General features: G+C 50.6%; 1 protein-coding gene across 1 annotated transcript in view; it reads right to left on the bottom strand.

Moving 5' to 3' along the window:
• Positions 1-15,478, bottom strand: part of p2rx1 (purinergic receptor P2X, ligand-gated ion channel, 1) — a 33,542-nt gene extending 18,064 nt beyond the window's left edge. The window contains exons 1-3 of the mRNA XM_078421947.1: positions 15,339-15,478; positions 6,567-6,714; positions 1,735-1,806 (exon numbers count right to left, since the gene is read on the bottom strand). Of these exons, the coding sequence (XP_078278073.1) occupies positions 1,735-1,806; positions 6,567-6,714; positions 15,339-15,478 (360 nt within the window). The remainder of the gene's footprint in view (positions 1-1,734; positions 1,807-6,566; positions 6,715-15,338) is intronic.
• Positions 15,479-20,657: the final 5,179 nt, after the last annotated feature.

The raw sequence follows: 20,657 nt of genomic DNA, 5'->3' as shown, positions 1-20,657 counted from the left end.
CCCAGGCGACCACAAACACAAGCCCCATGACCAGGCCCGCCACTGGTGAGAGAGTCACAAAAAGCTGGAGTAACTCAGCGGGACAGGCAGCATCTCTGGAGAGAAGGAATGGGTGATGTTTTGGGTTGAGACCCTCCTTCAGACTGATCCAGTGAGAGGGTGTTTATCCATGATGTTCAACAGCATTGACATGGACATCAACATCCAGCAAGGAGCCATTCCCTCCTCTTCTTCCCGAGGTCACTTGGAGTCGAGGGTGTCTTGCTTCTACTCCAGTTGTGAGATCAAGGTGGGGACCTGCAGACAGTGCCGCAGGTGGATGGTGAGGGGGGGTGACTTGTACTGACTATCAAGTCAAGTCAAGTCAAGTCAATTTTATTTGTGTAGCACATTTAAACACAACCCACGTTGACCAAAGTGCTGTACATCAGTGCAGGTACTAAAAAGAACATACAATAGCACAGAAACCTAACAACGCACACATAAACAGTTTACAGCGCCCCCTCAGAGGGCCTCAAACGCTAGGGGATAGAAGTAGGTTTTGAGCCTGGACTACGTGCGCTCCATATGCATGGGCTCAAAGTTCACAATACTATCACAATGCTGATCTGTGTCCATCTTGAGCAGTCATAGACCTGGGTTTCCAGGAGTAGGTGACTTTCCAAAGAGACTTTTTTACATAAAGGGTGGTTGGTGTATGGGAACGAGTTGCCAGAGGAGGTAGTTGAGGCAGGCGCTATCGCATCGTTTAAGAAACATTTAGACAGGTACATGGATACGACAGGTTTAGAGGGATATGGGCCAAACGCAGGAAGGTGGGACGAGCGTAGATGGGACATGTTGATTAGCATCGGCTAATTGGGCCAAAGGGCCTGTTTCCACGCTGTATTATGACTCTAAGACTCTGAGAGAACACCTTTGGCTCTTCAATCCACTTGCTAGTGTCTTCCTCAGGCAAAGCTTGAGATAGAAAGACTGTTTCAGGTCTGATGTCAGGAGGCGGTTGAACTGAGAGCCTCACTGCTGAGCCAGTGGCCTGGGAGAGGCTGCTGACGGTTCACTGATCCTGTTAATGGGCATGGCCTCAGAATAAAAGGAAGCACCTTCATCTTTCTAAAGAGCAATTTCTTTAGCCAGAGGGTGGTGAATCTGTGGGCCAAGATATTGGGTATTTTTAAAGCGGCAATTGATATGTTCTCGAATATATCAATTCGAGATATATTCTATCTCTCTTGAAGAGATAGATCGTGGCTGATCTATTTGTCCCTCTCAACCCTATTCACTTGGTTGCGAGGAGAGGACAAGTGAATAGGGTTGAGCGGGAAAAATAGATCAGCCACGATCTATCTCTTGCAAGAGAGAGTTAGATATAGCTCATAGGGCTAATGGAATCAAGGGATATGGGGAAAAAACAGGAACGGGGGTACTGATTTAGGATGATCAGCCATGATCATATTGAATGGTGATAAGGCTCGAAGGGCCAAATGGCCTACTCCTGCACCTATCTTCTATGTTTCTATGTTTCTATGTTTCTATGATTGAAAGGCAGAGCAGACTAGAAGGGCTGAATGGCCTAATTCTGCTCCGATCTCTAATGGAGTGGCATAGGTTGAATCTGATGCCCATCTGTTGGCGTCAATACTGCAGCACATGGGACGGGCTGTAAATGGACTCCACCCATACACGGGCAATGGTGGCTCAGGTACCCCACTGGGAGAACAGCTAGGGCCTTACCTGTGTACAGAACCTCATGGACTGCCTCCGAGTTAGGATGTAATTGGTCATTATGACAAAGGAGTTCGATCCCTAAGGAAGAAAACACAGACAGGTAATGAGAGGCAGAGTTATTTGGCGTGATATTTGACTCTGCATTAAAGTTTGACAAGCAAGTCAACGTTGTGGTAAAAGCCAGCTTCTTCCAGCTTCGTACCATATCTAAAATAAAACCTTTCCTCCAATTTGACGACATTGAAGAAATCATTCACGCATTCATTTCATCCCGCCTAGACTACTGCAACTCCCTATACACTGGATCAGCCAATCTTCCCTGTCCCGCCTGCAATAGGTCCAAAACGCCGCAGCGAGACTCCTGACGGGTACCCGTAAAAGGGACCACATCACCCCGATTCTAGCCTCTCTCCACTGGCTCCCAGTACGGTACAGAATCAACTTCAAGCTCCTATTCACATACAAAGCCCTAAACGGGCTTGCCCCCCCCCCAATATCAAAAATCTTCTAACCACCACTCTATCTCCAGGTCCCTCAGGTCGGCTGATTTGGGGCTACTCACTATCCCGCGGTCTAGGCTTAAGCTCAGGGGTGACCGCGCTTTTGCGGTTGCAGCTCCTAGACTGTGGAACAGCATCCCTCTCCCCATCAGAACTGCCCCCTCCATCGACTCCTTTAAGTCCAGGCTCAAAACCTATTTCTACTCCCTAGCGTTTGAGACCCTCTGAGGGGGCGCTGTGAACTGTTTATGTATGTGCTGTTATGTTTGTGTGCCATTGTATGTTCGTTCTTAGTACCTGAACTGATGTACCGCACTTTGGTCAACGTGGGTTGTTTTTAAATGTGCTATACAAATAAAATTGACTTGACTTGACTTGACTTGAGAGTGAGGTATGTAAGTAATACCCGCTCTCTGACTCTGACTGATAGTTCACAGCCCAGATATGGAATTCCAACCTTCTCAGCACAGCTTAAGGAGCACAATTTAAAGAGCACATCTGAAACAACTTTGTGGCAGGCAGCCTTTGCCAGGATGTGGGCAGAGCTGGCATGGCCCGCTGTTTATTTTCTGCCCCCGGTGGAATCTTTCTTCCAGCTCTCAATCTTCCCAGGGTCATGGCCGTGAACCTTTCCCAAGTTCTCTGACTCTGGACTTTTCACAAAGGTCTCTGACCATAGACCCTTTTTCTCAGGTACATGAAGCTGAACCTTTCCACCAGGAACAAGGCCCAAAAACCCCAGCCCTGAACAATTCCCCCAGGGTCATAACCCTGAACTCCGACCCCAGGACCTTCCTCCAGGGTTATGACCCTGCACCTTTGCCTCAGCATCACAGCTCTGAACCTTTCACCAAGAGACCCTGGACATCCCCCTCCCCTCACACTGCCCCCTGCGTTATAGTCCCCAAGGACTCCATTCATAGACCTGTCTCCAAAGACCGACCCCGGGCCTCAGTCCCAGGATGTTGACCCTGCAGGCCCGGGTTCCTGATCCTGAACGTATCTGTTCTGAAAAACACTGAAAAGGTTTGTTTTGTGTTCCCTCCAGTCCGATCATACCACATGTAAATACCTACATAATCAAGGTAGTGCACAAGAGGAAAAGCACAGAATGTGGTGTAAAGTGCTACAGCTACTGAGAAGATGCAGATAAAAAAGTGCAAGGGCCATAAAGAGGTAGGTTGGGTGATCAAGACTTCATCTTCATGCGTGAGAAGGCCGATCTAGAATCTGATTACAGCAGGAAAGAAGCTGTTCTTGAATCTGGTGGGTACCTGCTTCAAGCTTTTGTAACCTGTCAAGGGCATCCTCTTACCTCATCTCCTTGGTCCAAACAGGCACGATGGGGTCTGGAGCTGAGTGACGTTGGTTCGCATTAGCTTCATAAGTTCAGAAGTTAGAGGAGCAGAATTAGGCCATTCGGCCCATCAGGTCCACTCTGCCATTCAATCATGGCTGCTCTGTCTTTCCCTCTCAACCCCATTCACCTGCCTTCTCCCCATAACCCCTGACACTTTCACTAATCCAGAGTCTGTCAATCTCCGCCTCAAAAATATCCATTGCCGTGGCCTCCACAGCCGTCTGTGGCAACGGATTTCACAGATTCACCACCCTCTGACTAAAGAAATCCCTCCTCGTCTCCTTTGCCTTGTTGGATTTGAAGTATCAATTAATGTGCTGTCACTAACACTGTCCATCTACTTGCAGACTGCTGGGCGATATTTAGCTGGACTGGATTTATCCAGTTTGGGGGAAGAAGACAAGTTCTCCCGGTTTCAGGTAGATGGTGTTGCAAGTGTCCACCCCATCCCACCTGACCACAAGCTGACCAGGTGACCCCAAAGATCTACCACTGAAATGTCAGGAGTGGGTCGGGAGTGGGTGGGCAGTGGGTGGGCAGTGGGTGGGCAGTGGGTGGGCAGTGGGTGGGCAGTGGTGGGCAGTGGGTGGGCAGTGGGTGGGCAGTGGGTCAGGAGTGGGGTGGGCAGTGGGTGGGCAGTGGGTGGGGAGTGGGTGGGCAGTGGGTGGGCAGTGGGTGGGCAGTGGGTCGGGAGTGGGTCAGGAGTGGGTGGGCAGTGGGTGGGCAGTGGGTGGGCAGTGGGTCAGGAGTGGGTGGGCAGTGGGTGGGCAGTGGGTCAGAAGTGGGGTGGGCAGTGGGTCAGGAGTGGGTGGGCAGTGGGTCAACAGTGGGTCGGGAGTGGGGTGGGCAGTGGGTCGGGAGTGGGGTGGGCAGTGGGTGGGCAGTGGGTGGGCAGTGGGTGGGGAGTGGGTGGGCAGTGGGTGGGCAGTGGGTCAGGAGTGGGTGGGCAGTGGGGTGGGCAGTGGGTGGGCAGTGGGTGGGCAGTGGGTGGGCAGTGGGTCGGGAGTGGGTCAGGAGCGGGTGGGCAGTGGGTGGGCAGTGGGTCAGGAGTGGGTGGGCAGTGGGTGGGCAGTGGGGGTCAGAAGTGGGTGGCAGTGGGGTCAGGAGTGGGTGGGCAGTGGGTCAACAGTGGGTCGGGAGTGGGTGGGGCAGTGGGTCGGGAGTGGGGTGGGCAGTGGGTGGGCAGTGGGTGGGCAGTGGGTGGGGAGTGGGTGGGGCAGTGGGTGGGCAGTGGGTCAGGAGTGGGTGGGCAGTGGGGTGGGCAGTGGGTGGGCAGTGGGGGTGGGCAGTGGGTGGGGCAGTGGGTCAACAGTGGGTCAACAGTGGGTCGGCAGTGGGTGGGCAGTGGGTGGGCAGTGGGGTGGGGAGTGGGTGGGGAGTGGGTGGGCAGTGGGTGGACAGTGGGTCAACAGTGGGTCGGCAGTGGGTGGGCAGTGGGGTGGGCAGTGGGTGGGGAGTGGGTGGGGAGTGGGTCAACAGTGGGGGCAGTGGGTCGGCAATGGGTCAGGAGTGGGTCAGGAGTGGGTGGGCAGTGGGTCGGCAGTGGGTCGGCAGTGGCTGTTGGACACCAATGGGTGGGCAGTGGGTGGGCAGTGGGTGGGCAGTGGGTCAGGAGTGGGTCAGGAGTGGGTGGGCAGTGGGTCAGGAGTGGGTGGGCAGTGGGTGGGCAATGGGTGGGCAGTGGGTGGGCAGTGGGTGGGGCAGTGGCGTGGGCAGTGGGTGGGCAGTGGTGTGGGCAGTGGGTCGGGAGTGGGTCAGGAGTGGGTGGGCAGTGGGTGGGCAGTGGGTCAGGAGTGGGGTGGGCAGTGGGTGGGCAGTGGGTGGGCAGTGGGTGGGGAGTGGGTGGGGCAGTGGGTGGGCAGTGGGTCAGGAGTGGGTGGGCAGTGGGTGGGCAGTGGGTGGGCAGTGGGTGGGCAGTGGGTGGGCAGTGGGTCAACAGTGGGTCAACAGTGGGTCGGCAGTGGAAGTGGGCAGTGGGTGGGCAGTGGGTGGGGAGTGGGTGGGGAGTGGGTGGGCAGTGGGTGGACAGTGGGTCAACAGTGGGTCGGCAGTGGGTGGGCAGTGGGTGGGCAGTGGGTGGGGAGTGGGTGGGGAGTGGGTCAACAGTGGGGGCAGTGGGTCGGCAATGGGTCAGGAGTGGGTCAGGAGTGGGTGGGCAGTGGGTCGGCAGTGGGTCGGCAGTGGCTGTTGGACACCAATGGGTGGGCAGTGGGTGGGCAGTGGGTGGGCAGTGGGTCAGGAGTGGGTCAGGAGTGGGTGGGCAGTGGGTCAGGAGTGGGTGGGCAGTGGGTGGGCAATGGGTGGGCAGTGGGTGGGCAGTGGGTGGGCAGTGGGTGGGCAGTGGGTGGGCAGTGGGTGGGCAGTGGGTCGGGAGTGGGTCAGGAGTGGGTGGGCAGTGGGTGGGCAGTGGGTCAGGAGTGGGTGGGCAGTGGGTGGGCAGTGGGTGGGCAGTGGGTCAGAAGTGGGTGGGCAGTGGGTCAGGAGTGGGTGGGCAGTGGGTCAACAGTGGGTCGGGAGTGGGTGGGCAGTGGGTCGGGAGTGGGTGGGCAGTGGGTGGGCAGTGGGTGGGCAGTGGGTGGGGAGTGGGTGGGCAGTGGGTGGGCTGTGGGTCAGGAGTGGGTGGGCAGTGGGTGGGCAGTGGGTGGGCAGTGGGTGGGCAGTGGGTGGGCAGTGGGTCAACAGTGGGTCAACAGTGGGTCGGCAGTGGGTGGGCAGTGGGTGGGCAGTGGGTGGGGAGTGGGTGGGGAGTGGGTGGGCAGTGGGTGGACAGTGGGTCAACAGTGGGTCGGCAGTGGGTGGGCAGTGGGTGGGCAGTGGGTGGGGAGTGGGTGGGGAGTGGGTCAACAGTGGGGGCAGTGGGTTGGCAATGGGTCAGGAGTGGGTCAGGAGTGGGTGGGCAGTGGGTCGGCAGTGGGTCGGCAGTGGCTGTTGGACACCAATGGTCAAGCACAGTTAACGTTGACGCTCGCATTTCTTACCTGCGATGGGAAAGTGTAGTCAACCACGTCCAGCACCTTGGGGCCAACGCTGGAGAGGTTGGTGAAGCCGAAGCCTTTCACCTTCACGGAGACGGAGCTGACGGTGGAGCCTGTGCTCTGGTAGCCCTTCTCGTAGATAAAAACCCAGCTGCAGCAAGTGAACAAAACCTGGATGTTAACTTCAGCCAGCAGCAGGGAGCCTGCAGTGAGAATTGGAGGAGCGTGGAATCTCATGGGTAGTGGTGCCTGAGACAGTGACAGAGATATGGTGAGGTGGGAGCCAGTGTGGTGTGAGCAGGGGGGGGGGGGGGGGGGGAATGGCCGATGCCTTCTCCCTGGGCTTTGGGATGGCATTATATGAATATCAGAGTCATACAGGTGAGAATACAGGTGGCAGACTGAGAGATCCCTGGTCCCGTTTTCCAGCTCAAGGTACAGGAACGTTTCCCGACACCAGAATACCCACCCAACCCACCACATGCAAGGGACCCAACTGGAGCACTCCCTCCCGCCTGTACACGGTGCAGGTATAGAAACATAGAAACATAGAAACATAGAAACATAGGTGCAGGAGTAGGCCATTCGGCCCTTCGAGCCTGCACCGCCATTCAATATGATCATGGCTGATCATCCAACTCAGTAACCTGTACCTGCCTTCTCTCCATACCCCCTGATCCCTTTAGCCACAAGGGCCACATCTAACTCCCTCTTAACTATAGCCAATGAACTGGCCTCGACTACCTTCTGTGGCTGAGAATTCCACAGATTCACCACTCTCTGTGTGAAAAAAAACTTTCTCATCTCGGTCCTAAAAGACTTCCCCCTTATCCTTAAACTGTGACCCCTTGTTCTGGACTTCCCCAACATCGGGAACAATCTTCCTGCATCTAGCCTGTCCAACCCCTTAAGAATTTTGTAAGTTTCTATAAGATCCCCCCCTCAATCTTCTAAATTCCAGCGAGTACAAGCCGAGTCTATCCAGTCTTTCTTCATATGAAAGCCCTGCCATCCCAGGGATCAATCTGGCGAACCTTCGCTGTACTCCCTCTATGGCAAGAATGTCTTTCCTCAGATTAGGACCCATGTGCGGCCCATGTCCCGCCCCTGCACAGCGGCTGTCACTTCCACTTCACCTGGGTGTATCTACATCTCCCACTTCACCTGGGTCGCAGTGTCCGAGTCTCCAGACAACGGAGGAAGACGTTTCATCAACATTGCCTTTGTCCTGAAGACAGACAAGCAGGGCAGGCAGCATCCCTGGAGAAAAGGAATAGGTGATGTTTCACATCGAGACCCTTCTTCAGACTGCTTCTGTGTCTGTCTTCAGTTTAAACCAGCATCTGCAGTTCCTCCCCACACCTTTGCGTGTGGCTGCACCAACACTGGGGACTGTCCCAGCTCCCTCTCGCCCCTTCCTGATCTCCGAGGCCACCTCCCTACCCCAGGCTCAATCTCTTATTCCAGCCTTGCCACTCAATCCTTGGCTTCTTCCATTCTGCCTCTTTCTCGGCCACAGGGATTTAACTTTCCGCACGCCATCAGTTGCATTTTGACAGCACCAGAGAACCGATTTCCAGCCCAGGTCTGGCCACCATGCGGCATCCTGCATGCTGTCGGCAGGTCCCCAAACATTGCAAAGCCAAAGAATGACTCTGTATTCATATAATGCCGTCCCAAAGCCCAGGGAGAAGGCATCTGCCACCCCCCCCCCCCCCCCCCCCCCCCCCTGCTCACACCACACTGGCTCCCACCTCACCATATCTCTGCCACTGTCTCAGGCAACACTACCCATGAGATTCAACGCTCCTCCAATTCTTATTTCTAGTGCAGTCCAATATTTCAGGCTAAACCAAAGCACAAAGCGTGGAGTGTTTGGTTTAGGTCAAGCAAAATCTGTGGAGGGAATGGATATAGGTGATGTTTCCGTTTGCGACCTTCCTTTTTGTCTCATATTGTAGGCTATACCTTCAGGTATCAGGGTTCCAGCTTCTGGATTTCCCCTCAACAAACCTCCCCACCCCTCGCTCCTCTTTTAAAACCCTCTTCTTCAACCTCACTTTTGTTCACATCTCGACATAGTTCCTCGGGAGGCACATTATGCCTGACAACGCTTCTGAGAAGTGATTTACAATGTCTCACTGCACCAACAGTGCCCGGCAAAGGCACATATTTCCCAAACTCTGGAATTTTTGGGTGCCATGGGAAATTGTTCCCAACCTCGTTTATTAACTCTGGAATCTAAGGGCTTGCTTTTCACACACACTGACATGCAATGGACAAAATTTCACTGGAAATTGCACGAAAACATTCGGTCATGGTTGCAATTTTAATACGTTTCTTAGAACTCGACTAAGCATGATTTATTGTTCCTGGCTGGTGATGGCTGTGTTTAGAGTCAGTTTTTCATAGTCAGCAGATAATATTTTGTGTTCATGGTCAAACTGTGCCTTTAGACTTTAGGGATGCAGCCTGGAAACAGGCCCTTCGGCCCACCAAATCCGCACCGACCAGTGATCACTAACGCTACCGACACACTAGGGACAATTCACAGAAGCCATTTAACCTACAAACCTGTACGTCTTTGGAGTGTGGGAGGAAACCGGAGCACCTGAAAACCCACGCGGTCACGGGGAGAACGTACAAACTCCGTACAGACAGCACCCATAGTCAAAACCCGAACCTGGGTCTCTGGCGCTGCAAGGCAGCAACTCTATCGCTGCATCACTGTGCTGCCCTAAAGATTATTAAGGGGTTGGACACGTTAGAGGCAGGAAACATGTTCCCAATGTTGGGGGAGTCCAGAACCAGGGGCCACAGTTTAAGAATAAGGGGTAGGCCATTTAGAACTGAGATGAGGAAAAACTTTTTCAGTCAATCTGTGGAATTCTCTGCCTCAGAAGGCAGTGGAGGCCAATTCTCTGAATGCATTCAAGAGAGAGCTGGATAGAGCTCTTAAGGATAGCGGAGTCAGGGGGTATGGGGAGAAGGCAGGAACGGGGTACTGATTGAGAATGATCAGCCATGATCACATTGAATGGTGGTGCTGGCTCGAAGGGCCGAATGGCCTCCTCCTGCACCTATTGTCTACTGTCTATTGTCTAAACCTTCCTGAGCGTGGGTAATCTAAGCTAGTGTTGCACCACGAATACAATGCAATACATATACAATACAACGAATACATCCAATACAAAGGAGAAGTCAGCAAGGTTTTGTTTTACAGTGGACATCACGTCTCACAAAACCCGATAAGAGCTTTTGAGGAGGTAACTCAGAGACGTTGTGAAGGTAGACTGATTGATGTGGTTCACATAGATTTCGGCCTGGCTTTTGCCAAGGTCCCATGGTAGGCTGGCCCAGAAAACTAAAGGGCAAGGGACAAGGCTGGAGAATGGGGCTGATAGATCAGCCATGATTGAGTGGTGGGAGTGGACTTGATGGGCCGAATTGCTTAATTCTGCTCCTAGAACTTATGAAAAAAAACATTTTGTCCACTTCATTCCTCATTGACACACGGCTCTATATCCATGGGGGCATGGGAGCAGAATTAAGCAATCCGGTAATCTTCTGGAATTCTTTGAGGGTGTAACCAGGAAAATTGACAGGGGAGAGCCGGTGGATGTGGTGTACCTTGACTTTCAGAAAGCCTTTGACAAGGTTCCACATAGGAGATTAGTGGGCAAAATTAGAGCACATGGTATTGGAGGTAGGGTACTGACATGGATAGAAAATCGGTTGACAGACAGAAAGCAAAGAGTGGGGATAAATGGGTCCCTTTCAGAATAGCAGGCAGTAACTAGTGGGGTGCCGCAAGGCTCGGTGCTGGGACCGCAGCTATTTACAATATACATTAATGACTTGGATGAAGGGATTAAAAGTACCATTAGCAAATTTGCAGATGATACAAAGCTGGGTGGTAGTGTGAGCTGTGAGGAAGATGCTATAAGGTTGCAGGGTGACTTGGACAGGTTGTGTGAGTGGGCGGATGCATGGCAGATGCAGTTTAATGTGGATAAGTGTGAGGTTATCCACTTTGGTGGTAAGAATAGGAAGGCAGAGTAGTATCTGAATGGTGTCAAGTTAGGAACAGGGGACGTACAACGAGATATGGGTGTCCTAGTGCATCAGTCACTGAAAGGAAGCATGCAGGTACAGCAGGCAGTGAAGAAAGCCAATGGAATGTTGGTCTTAATAACAAGAGGCCAGTTCATTGGCTATATTTAAGAGGGAGTTAGATGTGGCCCTTTTTGCTAAAGGGATCAGGGGGTATGGAGAGAAGGCAGGTACAGGCTACTGAGCTGGATGATCAGCCATGATCATATTGAATGGCGGTGCAGGCTCGAAGGGCCGAATGGCCTACTCCTGCACCTATTTTCTATGTTTCTATGTTTCTATGTTTCTATGTTTCTAAGAGGAGTTGAGTATAGGAGCAAAGAGGTCCTTCTGCAGTTGTACAGGGCCCTAGTGAGACCGCACCTGGAGTACTGTGTGCAATTTTGGTCTCCAAATTTGAGGAAGGATATTCTTGCTATTGAGCGCGTGCAGCGTAGGTTTACTAGGTTAATTCCCGGAATGGCGGGACTGTCATATGTTGAAAGACTGGAGCGACTAGGCTTGTATACACTGGAATCTAGAGGGATGAGAGGAGATCTTATCGAAACGTATAAGATTATTAAGGGGTTGGACACGTTAGAGGCAGGAAACATGTTCCCAATGTTGGGGGAGTCCAGAACAAGGGGCCACAGTTTAAGAATAAGGGGTAGGCCATTTAGAACTGAGATGAGAAAAAACCTTTTCAGTCAGAGAGTTGTGAATCTGTGGAATTCTCTGCCTCAGAAGGCAGTAGAGGCCAATTCTCCGAATGCATTCAAGAGGGAGCTAGATGGAGCTCTTAAGGATAGCGGAGTCAGGGGGTATGGGGAGAAGGCAGGAACGGGGTACTGATTGAGAATGATCAGCCATGATCACATTGAATGGCGGTGCGTACAGGCTCGAAGGGCCGAATGGCCTCCTCCTGCACCTATTGTCTACTCTTATCTGCTGCCGTGGACATGCATGGAAAGCTGCCATGCACACAGTGCAACTGCAGAGGCAACTGCTAGTCGCAGTCTGTGCTGACAGAAACCGAGGCAGCTTGCGGTAAATCCCACAAAGGACACGGGATAAAAGTAAATCACTTCAGAGGTGACTGTAGAGCAATGTATTTGCCACACCAGAGGCATTAGAAATAAGTGGCAGCAGGGTGGTGCAGCGGGAAGAGTTGCTGCCTTACAGCGCCAGGGACCCGGGTTCCATCCTTACTACGGGTGCTGTTTGTACGGAGTTTGGACATTCTCCCCGTGACCTGCACGGGTTTTCTCCGGGATCACCGGTTTCCTCCCACACTCCCAAGACATACAGGTTTATAGGTTAAATGACTTGGTATCATTGTAAATTGTCCCTAGTGTGTGTATGAGAGTGTATGTTTATGGGGATCGTTGGTCGGTGTGGACTCGGTGGGCCAAATGGGCCTGTTCCTGCGCTGTATCTCTAAACTAAACTAAACTAAACTAAACTAAACTAGATAGACCCTATTACGACCAATCTTTCCTCATAAGACAATCCACCCTTCCTAAGTATCAGTCCAGTATATCTTCTCCGAATGGCTTCCAATACATTGACATTCTGCAAATAAGGAGACCAATACTACATGCAGCACTCCAGATTTTGGCTCAACATTGTCATGTTTTCAAGAGAGAGTTAGATTTAGCTCTTAGGGCTAAGGGAATCAAGGGGTACGGGGAAAAAGCCGGAATGGGGTACTGATTTTTGGATGACCAGCCATATTAAATGGCGGTGCTTGGTCCGAAGGGTCGAATGGCCTACTCCTGCACCTATTTTCTATGTTTCTATGTTTCTACGTATAGCTGGAGCATATCTTCCAAGCACGGCTCCAGTTTCCTAAGGTACCCTAGCAACAGTGAAAACTCGTGCGGAGAAGATTGGACGGCAGGTGGAACGATCATAAAAGATAACTGATGCCGAGAGCAATGGGTGGGGAACAATAGACAATAGGTGCAGGAGGAGGCCATTCGGTCCTTCGAGCCAGTACCACCATTCAATGTGATCATGGCTGATCATTCCCAAACAGTACCCCGTTCCTGTCTTCTCCCCATACCCCCTGACTCCGCCATCCTTAAGAGCTCTATCTAGCTCTCTCTTGAAAGCATTCAGAGAACTGGCCTCCACTGCCTTCTGAGGCAGAGAATTCCACAGATTTACAACTCTCTGACTGAAAAGGTTTTTCCTCATCTTTGTTCTAAATGGCCTACCCCTTATTCTTAAACTGTGGCCCCTGGTTCTGGACTCCCCCAACATTGGGAACATGTTTCCTGCCTCTAACGTGTCCAACCCCTTAATAATCTTATATGTTTCAATAAGATCCCCTCTCATTCTTCTAAATTCCAGTGTATACAAGCCTAGTCACTCCAGTCTTTCAACATACGACATTCCCACCATTCCGGGAATTAACCTAGTAAACCTATGCTGCAATAGCAAGAATATCCTTCCTCAAATTTGGAGACCAAAACTGCACACAGTACTCCAGGTGCGGTCTCACTAGGGCCCTGTACAACTGTAGAAGGACCTCTTTGCTCCTATACTCAACTCCTCTTGTTATGAAGGCCAACATTCCATTGACTTTCTTCACTGCCTGCTGGACCTGCATGCTTCCTTTCATGCACTAGGACACCCATATCTCGTTGTACGTCCCCTTTTCCTAACTTGAAACCATTCAGATAATAATCTGCCTTCCTATTCTTATCACCAAAGTGGATAACCTCACACTTATCCACATTAAACTGCATCTGCCATGCAACCACCCACTCACACAACCTGTCCAAGTCACCCTGCAACCTCATAGCATCTTCCTCACAGCGCACACTACCACCCAGCTTTGTATCATCTGCAAATTTGCTAATGGTCCTTTTAATCCCTTCATCCAAGTCATTAATGTATATTATAAATAGCTGCGGTCCCAGCACCGAGCCTTGCGGTACCCCACTAGTTACTGCCTGCCATACATTAGGCAGGAAATGGTGTTGGGTAGACTGATGGGACTGAAGGCTGATAAATCCCCAGGGCCTGATGGTCTGCATCCCAGGGTACTTAAGGAGGTGGCTCTAGAAATTGTGGACGCATTGGTGATCATTTTCCAATGTTCTATAGATTCAGGATCAGTTCCTGTGGATTGGAGGGTAGCTAATGTTATCCCATTTATCCATTTATCCCCACTCTTTGCTTTCTGTCTGCCAACCAATTTTCTATCCATGTCAGTACCCTACCCTCAATACCATGTGCTCTAATTTTGCACACTAATCTCCTATGTGGGACCTTGTCGAAGGCTTTCTGAAAGTCAAGGTACACTACATCCACCGGCTCTCCCCTGTCCATTTTCCTAGTTACATCCTCAAAAAATCCCAGAAGATTAGTCAAGCATGATTTCCCCTTCGTAAATCCATGCTGACTCGGAACGATCCTGTTACTGCTATCCAAATGCTCTGCAATTTCGTCTTTTATAATTGACTCCAGCACCTTCCCCACCACTGATGTCAGACTAACTGGTCTATAATTTCCTGTTTTCTCTCTCCCTCCTATCTTAAAAAGTGGGATAACATTAGCTACCCTCCAATCCACAGGAACTGATCCTGAATCTATAGAACATTGGAAAATGATCACCAATGCGTCCACAATTTCTAGAGCCACCTCCTTAAGTACCCTGGGATGCAGACCATCAGGCTCTGGGGATTTATCAGCCTTCAGTCCCATCAGTCTACCCAACACCATTTCCTGCCTAATGTAAATTTCCTTCAGTTCCTCCGTCACCCTAGGATCTCTGGCCACTAGAACATCTGGAAGATTGTTTGTATCCTCCTTAGTGAAGACAGATCCAAAGTACCGGTTCAACTCGTCTGCCATTTCCTTGTTTTCCGTAATAAATTCCCCTGCTTCTGCCTTCAAGGGACCACATTTGCCTTAACTATTTTTTTCCTCTTCACGTACCTAAAAAAGCTTTTACTATCCTCCTTTATATTATTGGCCAGCTTATCTTCGTACCTCATCTTTTCTCCCCGTATTGCCTTTTTAGTTATCTTCTGTTGCTCTTTAAAAGAGTCCCAATCCTCTGGCTTCCCGTTCTTCTTTGCTATGTTATACTTCTTCTCTTTTATTTTCATGCTGTCCTTGACTGCCCTTGTCAGCCATGGGTGCCTCTTACTCCCCTTAGAATCTTTCCTCCTCTTTGGGATGAATTGATCCTGCAACTTCTGCATTATTCCCAGGAATACCTGCCATTGCTGTTCCACCATCTTCCCTGCTAGGGTCTCCTTCCAGTCAAATCTGGCCAGCTCCTGCCTCATGCCTCTGTAATCCCCTTTGCTATACTGTAATACTGACACTTCCGATTTTCCCTTCTCCCTCTCAACGGTGGGAGAGAGGCAGAGAATGAGCAGAGAGGCAGAGAATGAGCAGAGAGGGCGGGAATGCGGGGCGGGGAAGCGAATGCTGTTCGTTCAACAATCCCGGCAATGTTCGTCCACAGCGTACCTTCAAGTCTGGAGATTTTAGGAAGCAGATTGCGGCCAACCTCAAGCCAAGTCTCTTCTTGCCTCTTTGTTATATCTGGAATGGCAGCCTACTAACCTCCTGCTACCCCTACGTGCAGAATGACCCGAGTCTCATCTCTCCAGCCTCACTTAATGCACAATAGGCAAGAGGGGGAAACAAACGTTCTCTTACCCCACAATGTAAGCAAGCACAACGAGCTGGATCAGTCGGAAAATCAGTCCGATCCTCTTGTCCCTCAGAGCTATCAACCGAGGGGTCTGGTACTCAAATAAAAAGTCAGACACAATTTCAATCCGTTTGTTGGATCCCATGATCTCTGGAGTGAAGACTCCCCACACTAACTCGAGCTGGAAACTTCACTGCACTTCTATACATCTGTCCGGAATTCATTGCTGGTATCTAGTGGGTGGAGCATATTGACAAAGATATTTCATGAGATACGAGTGAAAAAAAATGGATCTGCAGGAGACTGCTTGGTAACCCTTTGTGAACCGATTGCCTGGCATCAGGACAAGAAGGGACTTCTTTTTAATATGATTCCCTTTTTGGAATGTGACCACAGGCAAAGCCAGCTAAAATGACAACAAAATACAAGCAGGAATGGGCTGTTCAGCCCACACACCTTGAGCCTATCCCCATCTTTTCACTAAAGTCCACTCCTCTGCACTATCCCTGCACCCCTCGATTCCCTACACACCCAGAAATCTATCCACCTGCGATCTGAATGTACCCCCAGTTATTGAACCTCCACTGCCCTGGGTAGAAAAGTCTGAAGATTCACTGTCCTCTGAGTGAAGAAGTGTATTCTCATCTCAGCCTTGAGTGATGTACTCCTCATATGGAGACTGTGGCCCTGATTATAGACACCTTAGTCAGGAAATGTCATCTCTAGATACACACTGTCAAACCCCTTAAGAACATTGAGCATTTCAATGAAATTACCCCACATCCTCATTTGACTAAAACTCAATAATGTTCCAACCCAGTTTGTTTATCTTCTCCTCTTTGGGGTGAGATAATATTCTGGTGAGCCTTCACATTACTCACACTATCACAAATATATCCTTCCCTCGGCGGGGGAGTCCAGACCTGGACACAGTATGTCAAGTGTAGTCTCAATACAATTGCATTGAGATTTCTCCAAAAAGGAGAATCTCAGCGGGTCGGGCAGCATCTCTGGAGAACATGGATGGGTGATGTTTCACGTCGGGACCCTCCTCCAGACTGCAGTAAAGGACAGCAGCAGTAATCACAGAGGGGGAGCAGTAAGAGAGGGTCTCACTGCGCTCCCGTCAGAGAGAGGAGGAGAACTTCTTTAAAGTAGCCAGACCGTGAGGAGATCTCATAGCGGAGCAGTCAAAATGTAGTAACACGGAACCGCAGATGCTGGTTTACACAAATGGACACTATGTGCCGGAGTAACTCAGCAGGTCAGGCAGCATCTCTGGAGTACACAAAACGACTCAAAGTACTGGAGTAACTTCCAGAGATGCTGCCTGACCTGCTGAGTTACTCCGGCACTCTGTGTCCTTTTGAGATGCCTCTGGTTTTGGACTTGAATCCTGTTGCAATAAAGGCCAGTTGGCCATTTCCTTCAAATTGCTTGTTGTGTCTGCATTTAACTTTCAGTTATTTGTCTTCAGGCAGACCCAGTTGCCGACAAAACACCTTTCAATCGTTCAGCATTTTAACAATGTGCTGCTTTCCTATTTATTTCCCGCTTAAATGGATGACTTCCCATTCTTCCACATTATATTCCTTCTGCCGTGTTCCGTCCATTCATCTGAACTGGAAATATCTCATAATTATATGAATATAGGAGCCAGATGAGGCCATTCAGACTTGCTCCCTTCGACAGGACCAGGGTTGATCTTCCACTTCAGCACCTCTCTCCTGCACTATCCCCATGCAAAAAGCTGGGAACGCTGCCCAGTCCATCACGGGTTCTGACTCCCCACCATCGAAGGGATTCACAGGAGTCGCTGCCTCAAAAAGCCAGGCAGCATCTTCAGAGATCCACACCACCCCGGCCATACATTCAATTCACCCCTGCCATTGGGAAGAAGGTACAGGAGCCTGAAAACTGTAATGTCCAGGTTCAGGAAAAGCTTCTTCCCTACAGCCCTACGGCTATTAAACACTACAACCTCAAATAAGCTCTGAACTACATAGACCTGGGGGCAATTGTTTTGTCTTTTTACACTATTATTGTGTACATTTTTATGAGTACGTACGTGTTTGTGTCTAAATATATATATCAAATCAAATCAAATTGTCATTCAAAAATAAATTTGAATGCAATTGTCGTTACCATGCAGTCATAAACAATAAAGACCACAAGACACACAATTACATAAGTTTAACACAGACAACCATCACAGTGATTCCTCCAGGCACACCCTCACTGTGATGGAAGGCAAAGAAAAGTTTTATCTCCTCCTCTGTTCCTCTCCCACGGTCAGGCGGTCAAACTGCTGCTTCGAGGCGATCGAGGCTCCCGACTTTTGAAACCCCCGCCGGGCGATGGAAGGTCCCAGGGCCGAGCCGAGCAGGCCGATGAAGGTCCTGAGCCCCCCGCCGGGCGATGGAAAGTGCCGCGGCCGAGCCACGCAGGGCGATGAAGGTTGAGCCTTACGATTCGGGGCGGTCGAAGCTGCTACGGCTGGAGCTCCCGAAAGCCGGTCGCCAGCCAGGGACCTGCGAGCTCCCGATGTTGAGGTCCTCAGAGCCCGCGGCCGAAGCCTCCGAAAGTGGAGATGGTAAGTCCAGGCCCTGCGACCGGAGCCTCAAGGTCGATCCCAGCTGGAGGCCATCAACTCCACGGTGTTAGGCCGTAGCGCCAACAGAGATACGACATGGAAAAAGGTCGCATCTCCGTTGAGGAAGAGATTTTAAAAAAACACATATATATACATGTCTGTGTGTGTGTGGGGGTATATATGTGTCTGTGTTTGTATAGATATATATCAAGAACTTTTTTTCTTGTTTATTATATTGTTTACAGTGTACTATGTTTACATATTCTGTTGTGCTGCTGCAAGTAAGAATTTCACTGTTCTATCTGGAGCATATGACAATAAAACACTTGATTCTTTTGATTCCCTTAATATTCAGAAACCTGGCGATGTTGGATCAGGGACTGAACCTCCAAAGACCGACAGGGTGGAGAATTCCAAAGGTTCAACGTTCCTTGGGTGAGAAATGTTCCCTTCTCTCAGTCCTGAATAGCCCGAAGCTCATTCTCAACATTAAGCCCTCTGGTCCGAGACTATCAAGGGTTTCCCACTCTCCCCCTCCCTACAGATCTGGTCCAGTTCATTTGCTTTCTATCACCCCACCCATGATGCACTCTGGCTTTTTCTTTGGTTTGATTTCAAAAATGTTTGCCTTTGTTCACCGCTCTCAAGAACTTTTCTCAAACAACTTCAACAAATTAAATCATGTCAAAAGAATTAATTGGACTTGAAAGTAAGTGGATGCTCTTAGTGACGCCGCATCCTGTTGTAGGAGCGAGTTCAAAGCCGGCTGAGTACTGTTTACATTGGAAAGGTTGTGTCCCACTCAGAATGGCCTATTTATTGCTGCCTTCCTTGGCATTAAATACCCGATGATTGAAGTCAAACAATTTGGAAGCTTTCCAAATGGGGCTGGGTCAGCTCGGAGTGCCGAATGCCCCAGAACAGACCATGGTCACTGCAGACTGAAGCTGGGAGGATGTAAGGTCGGGCCCATTGAGCACCAAGATTCACCCAACAAGGGAGTGTTTCCCTTGAACCTTTCCGGTCAAACAACATCCACACTAAACTGATTGTCAGCGGGCTTCTCAGCAAATGCTGGGAACACCCTGCAGGTCAGGCAGCATCTCGGTGCAGGGAAACATAGTCAATGCTTCATGTCCAAGACTCTTCCTCAGAACTGGGAAAGAGAGAAAACAGTTCGCTATCCCACTCCCATTCTAACCTCTGTCCTTGGCCTCCTGCACTGTTCCAACCCAAGCTCAGAGAGGAGCAACTCATCTTCTGTTTGGACACCATGCAGTCTGCAAGACCCAGCGCTCAGGGCCGTCTTAACGCATGGGCCTGATGGGCACTTGCCCGGGGCCCCACGAGCATAGGGGCCCCATGCTGATCTGTGTATGTTAAGTGACTTGCAATAAATAAATACTACTTTAAAAATGTAGGTTCAATAAGTGCTTTTTTCGCAACATTTTCGGTCCCAGTGTTTTTTTCGCAACATTTTCCATCCCTACGTGCTTCTCACAGCGATCTGTAAGTGCTTTTCGCAACAATGTAGCACCCTAAGTCCATCGCTAAGTGTTTTTCGGTAAGTGCTTTTCGCCGGCACGACGGGGGGGGGGGGCTGGTAGGGAAAGGGGGGTGGGGGAGAGTAACGGTGGGGGCGACGGGGAGGGTGGGAGGAGGAGAGAGTGGGGGTGGGAGGAGGCAGAGTGGGACTGGGGAGGGGGACAGCAAGGGTGGGGGTTGGTGGTGGGGGGGGAAGAGAGAGTGGGGGAAATGGGGGTGCTGGGGAAAGGGGGGTGTTTAATTTTATCGACCATTTACATTTTTATTCCTGTGAGTAGTTGTCGTAGGGGCCCCAGTACACTGCTTTGCCCGGGGCCCATAATGCTGTAAAGACGGCCCTGCCAGCGCTGAATCTTCAGCTTCAGGTAACTTCCAACTTCCCCCTTGTATCAGAAGCGGCCATGTCTGCAGCAGTTTAACTCTGTGTTTTTCTTTCTTTCTTTCTTTCTTTCTTTCTTTCTTTCTTTCTTTCTTTCTTTCTTTCTTTCTTTCTTTCTTTCTTTCTTTCTTTCTTTCTTTCTTTCTTTCTTTCTTTCTTTCTTTCTTTCTTTCTTTCTTTCTTTCTTTCTTTCTTTCTTTCTTTCTTTCTTTCTTTCTTTCTTTCTTTCTTTCTCTCTCTCTTTCTCTCTCTCTTTTTCTCTCTCTCTCTCTCTCTCTCTCTCTCTCTCTCTCTCTCTCTCTCTCTCTCTCTCTCTCTCTCTCTCTCTCTCCCTCTCTCTCCCTCTCTCTCCCTCTCTCTCTCTCTCTCTCTCTCTCCCTCCCTCTCTCTCTCTCTCTCTCTCTCTCCTGACTTTACCTGATAATTTCCTGCGGCTCCAACCCACATCTGGCAGCTTTTGCGTGTTCTGTCGTTGTTCGTTCTCTCTGACTGCCCACATTACTTATCCAACCACTGGGGTTCATCAACAGCTTCTCCCCAGGGCAATGGCGACGTTGTGCTCCATGCACGGCATGCATTCTGCACACCCCGGGAGGACCTTGCTATCCCGACTGACTTGCCGCTTCCTCCATGGACTGCTTAATGGTGCATCTCAACTCTTGCCAGCACGTTGCGGAGCACGAGGGGGGAGGAGGAGAGGCAGGAGGTGGAGGAGGAGAAGGGGACCATGCCGAGCGACTCCTTCAGGTCTCTACAGCAGCTGTTTGCCATGGTTCTCACGAGGTGAAGCCACAACTGAACCAACCC

Source organism: Rhinoraja longicauda, chromosome 26 (assembly GCF_053455715.1).
Source record: "Rhinoraja longicauda isolate Sanriku21f chromosome 26, sRhiLon1.1, whole genome shotgun sequence".
Classification (NCBI taxonomy): domain Eukaryota; kingdom Metazoa; phylum Chordata; class Chondrichthyes; order Rajiformes; family Arhynchobatidae; genus Rhinoraja; species Rhinoraja longicauda.
This window is presented reverse-complemented; position numbering and strand designations above follow the sequence as displayed.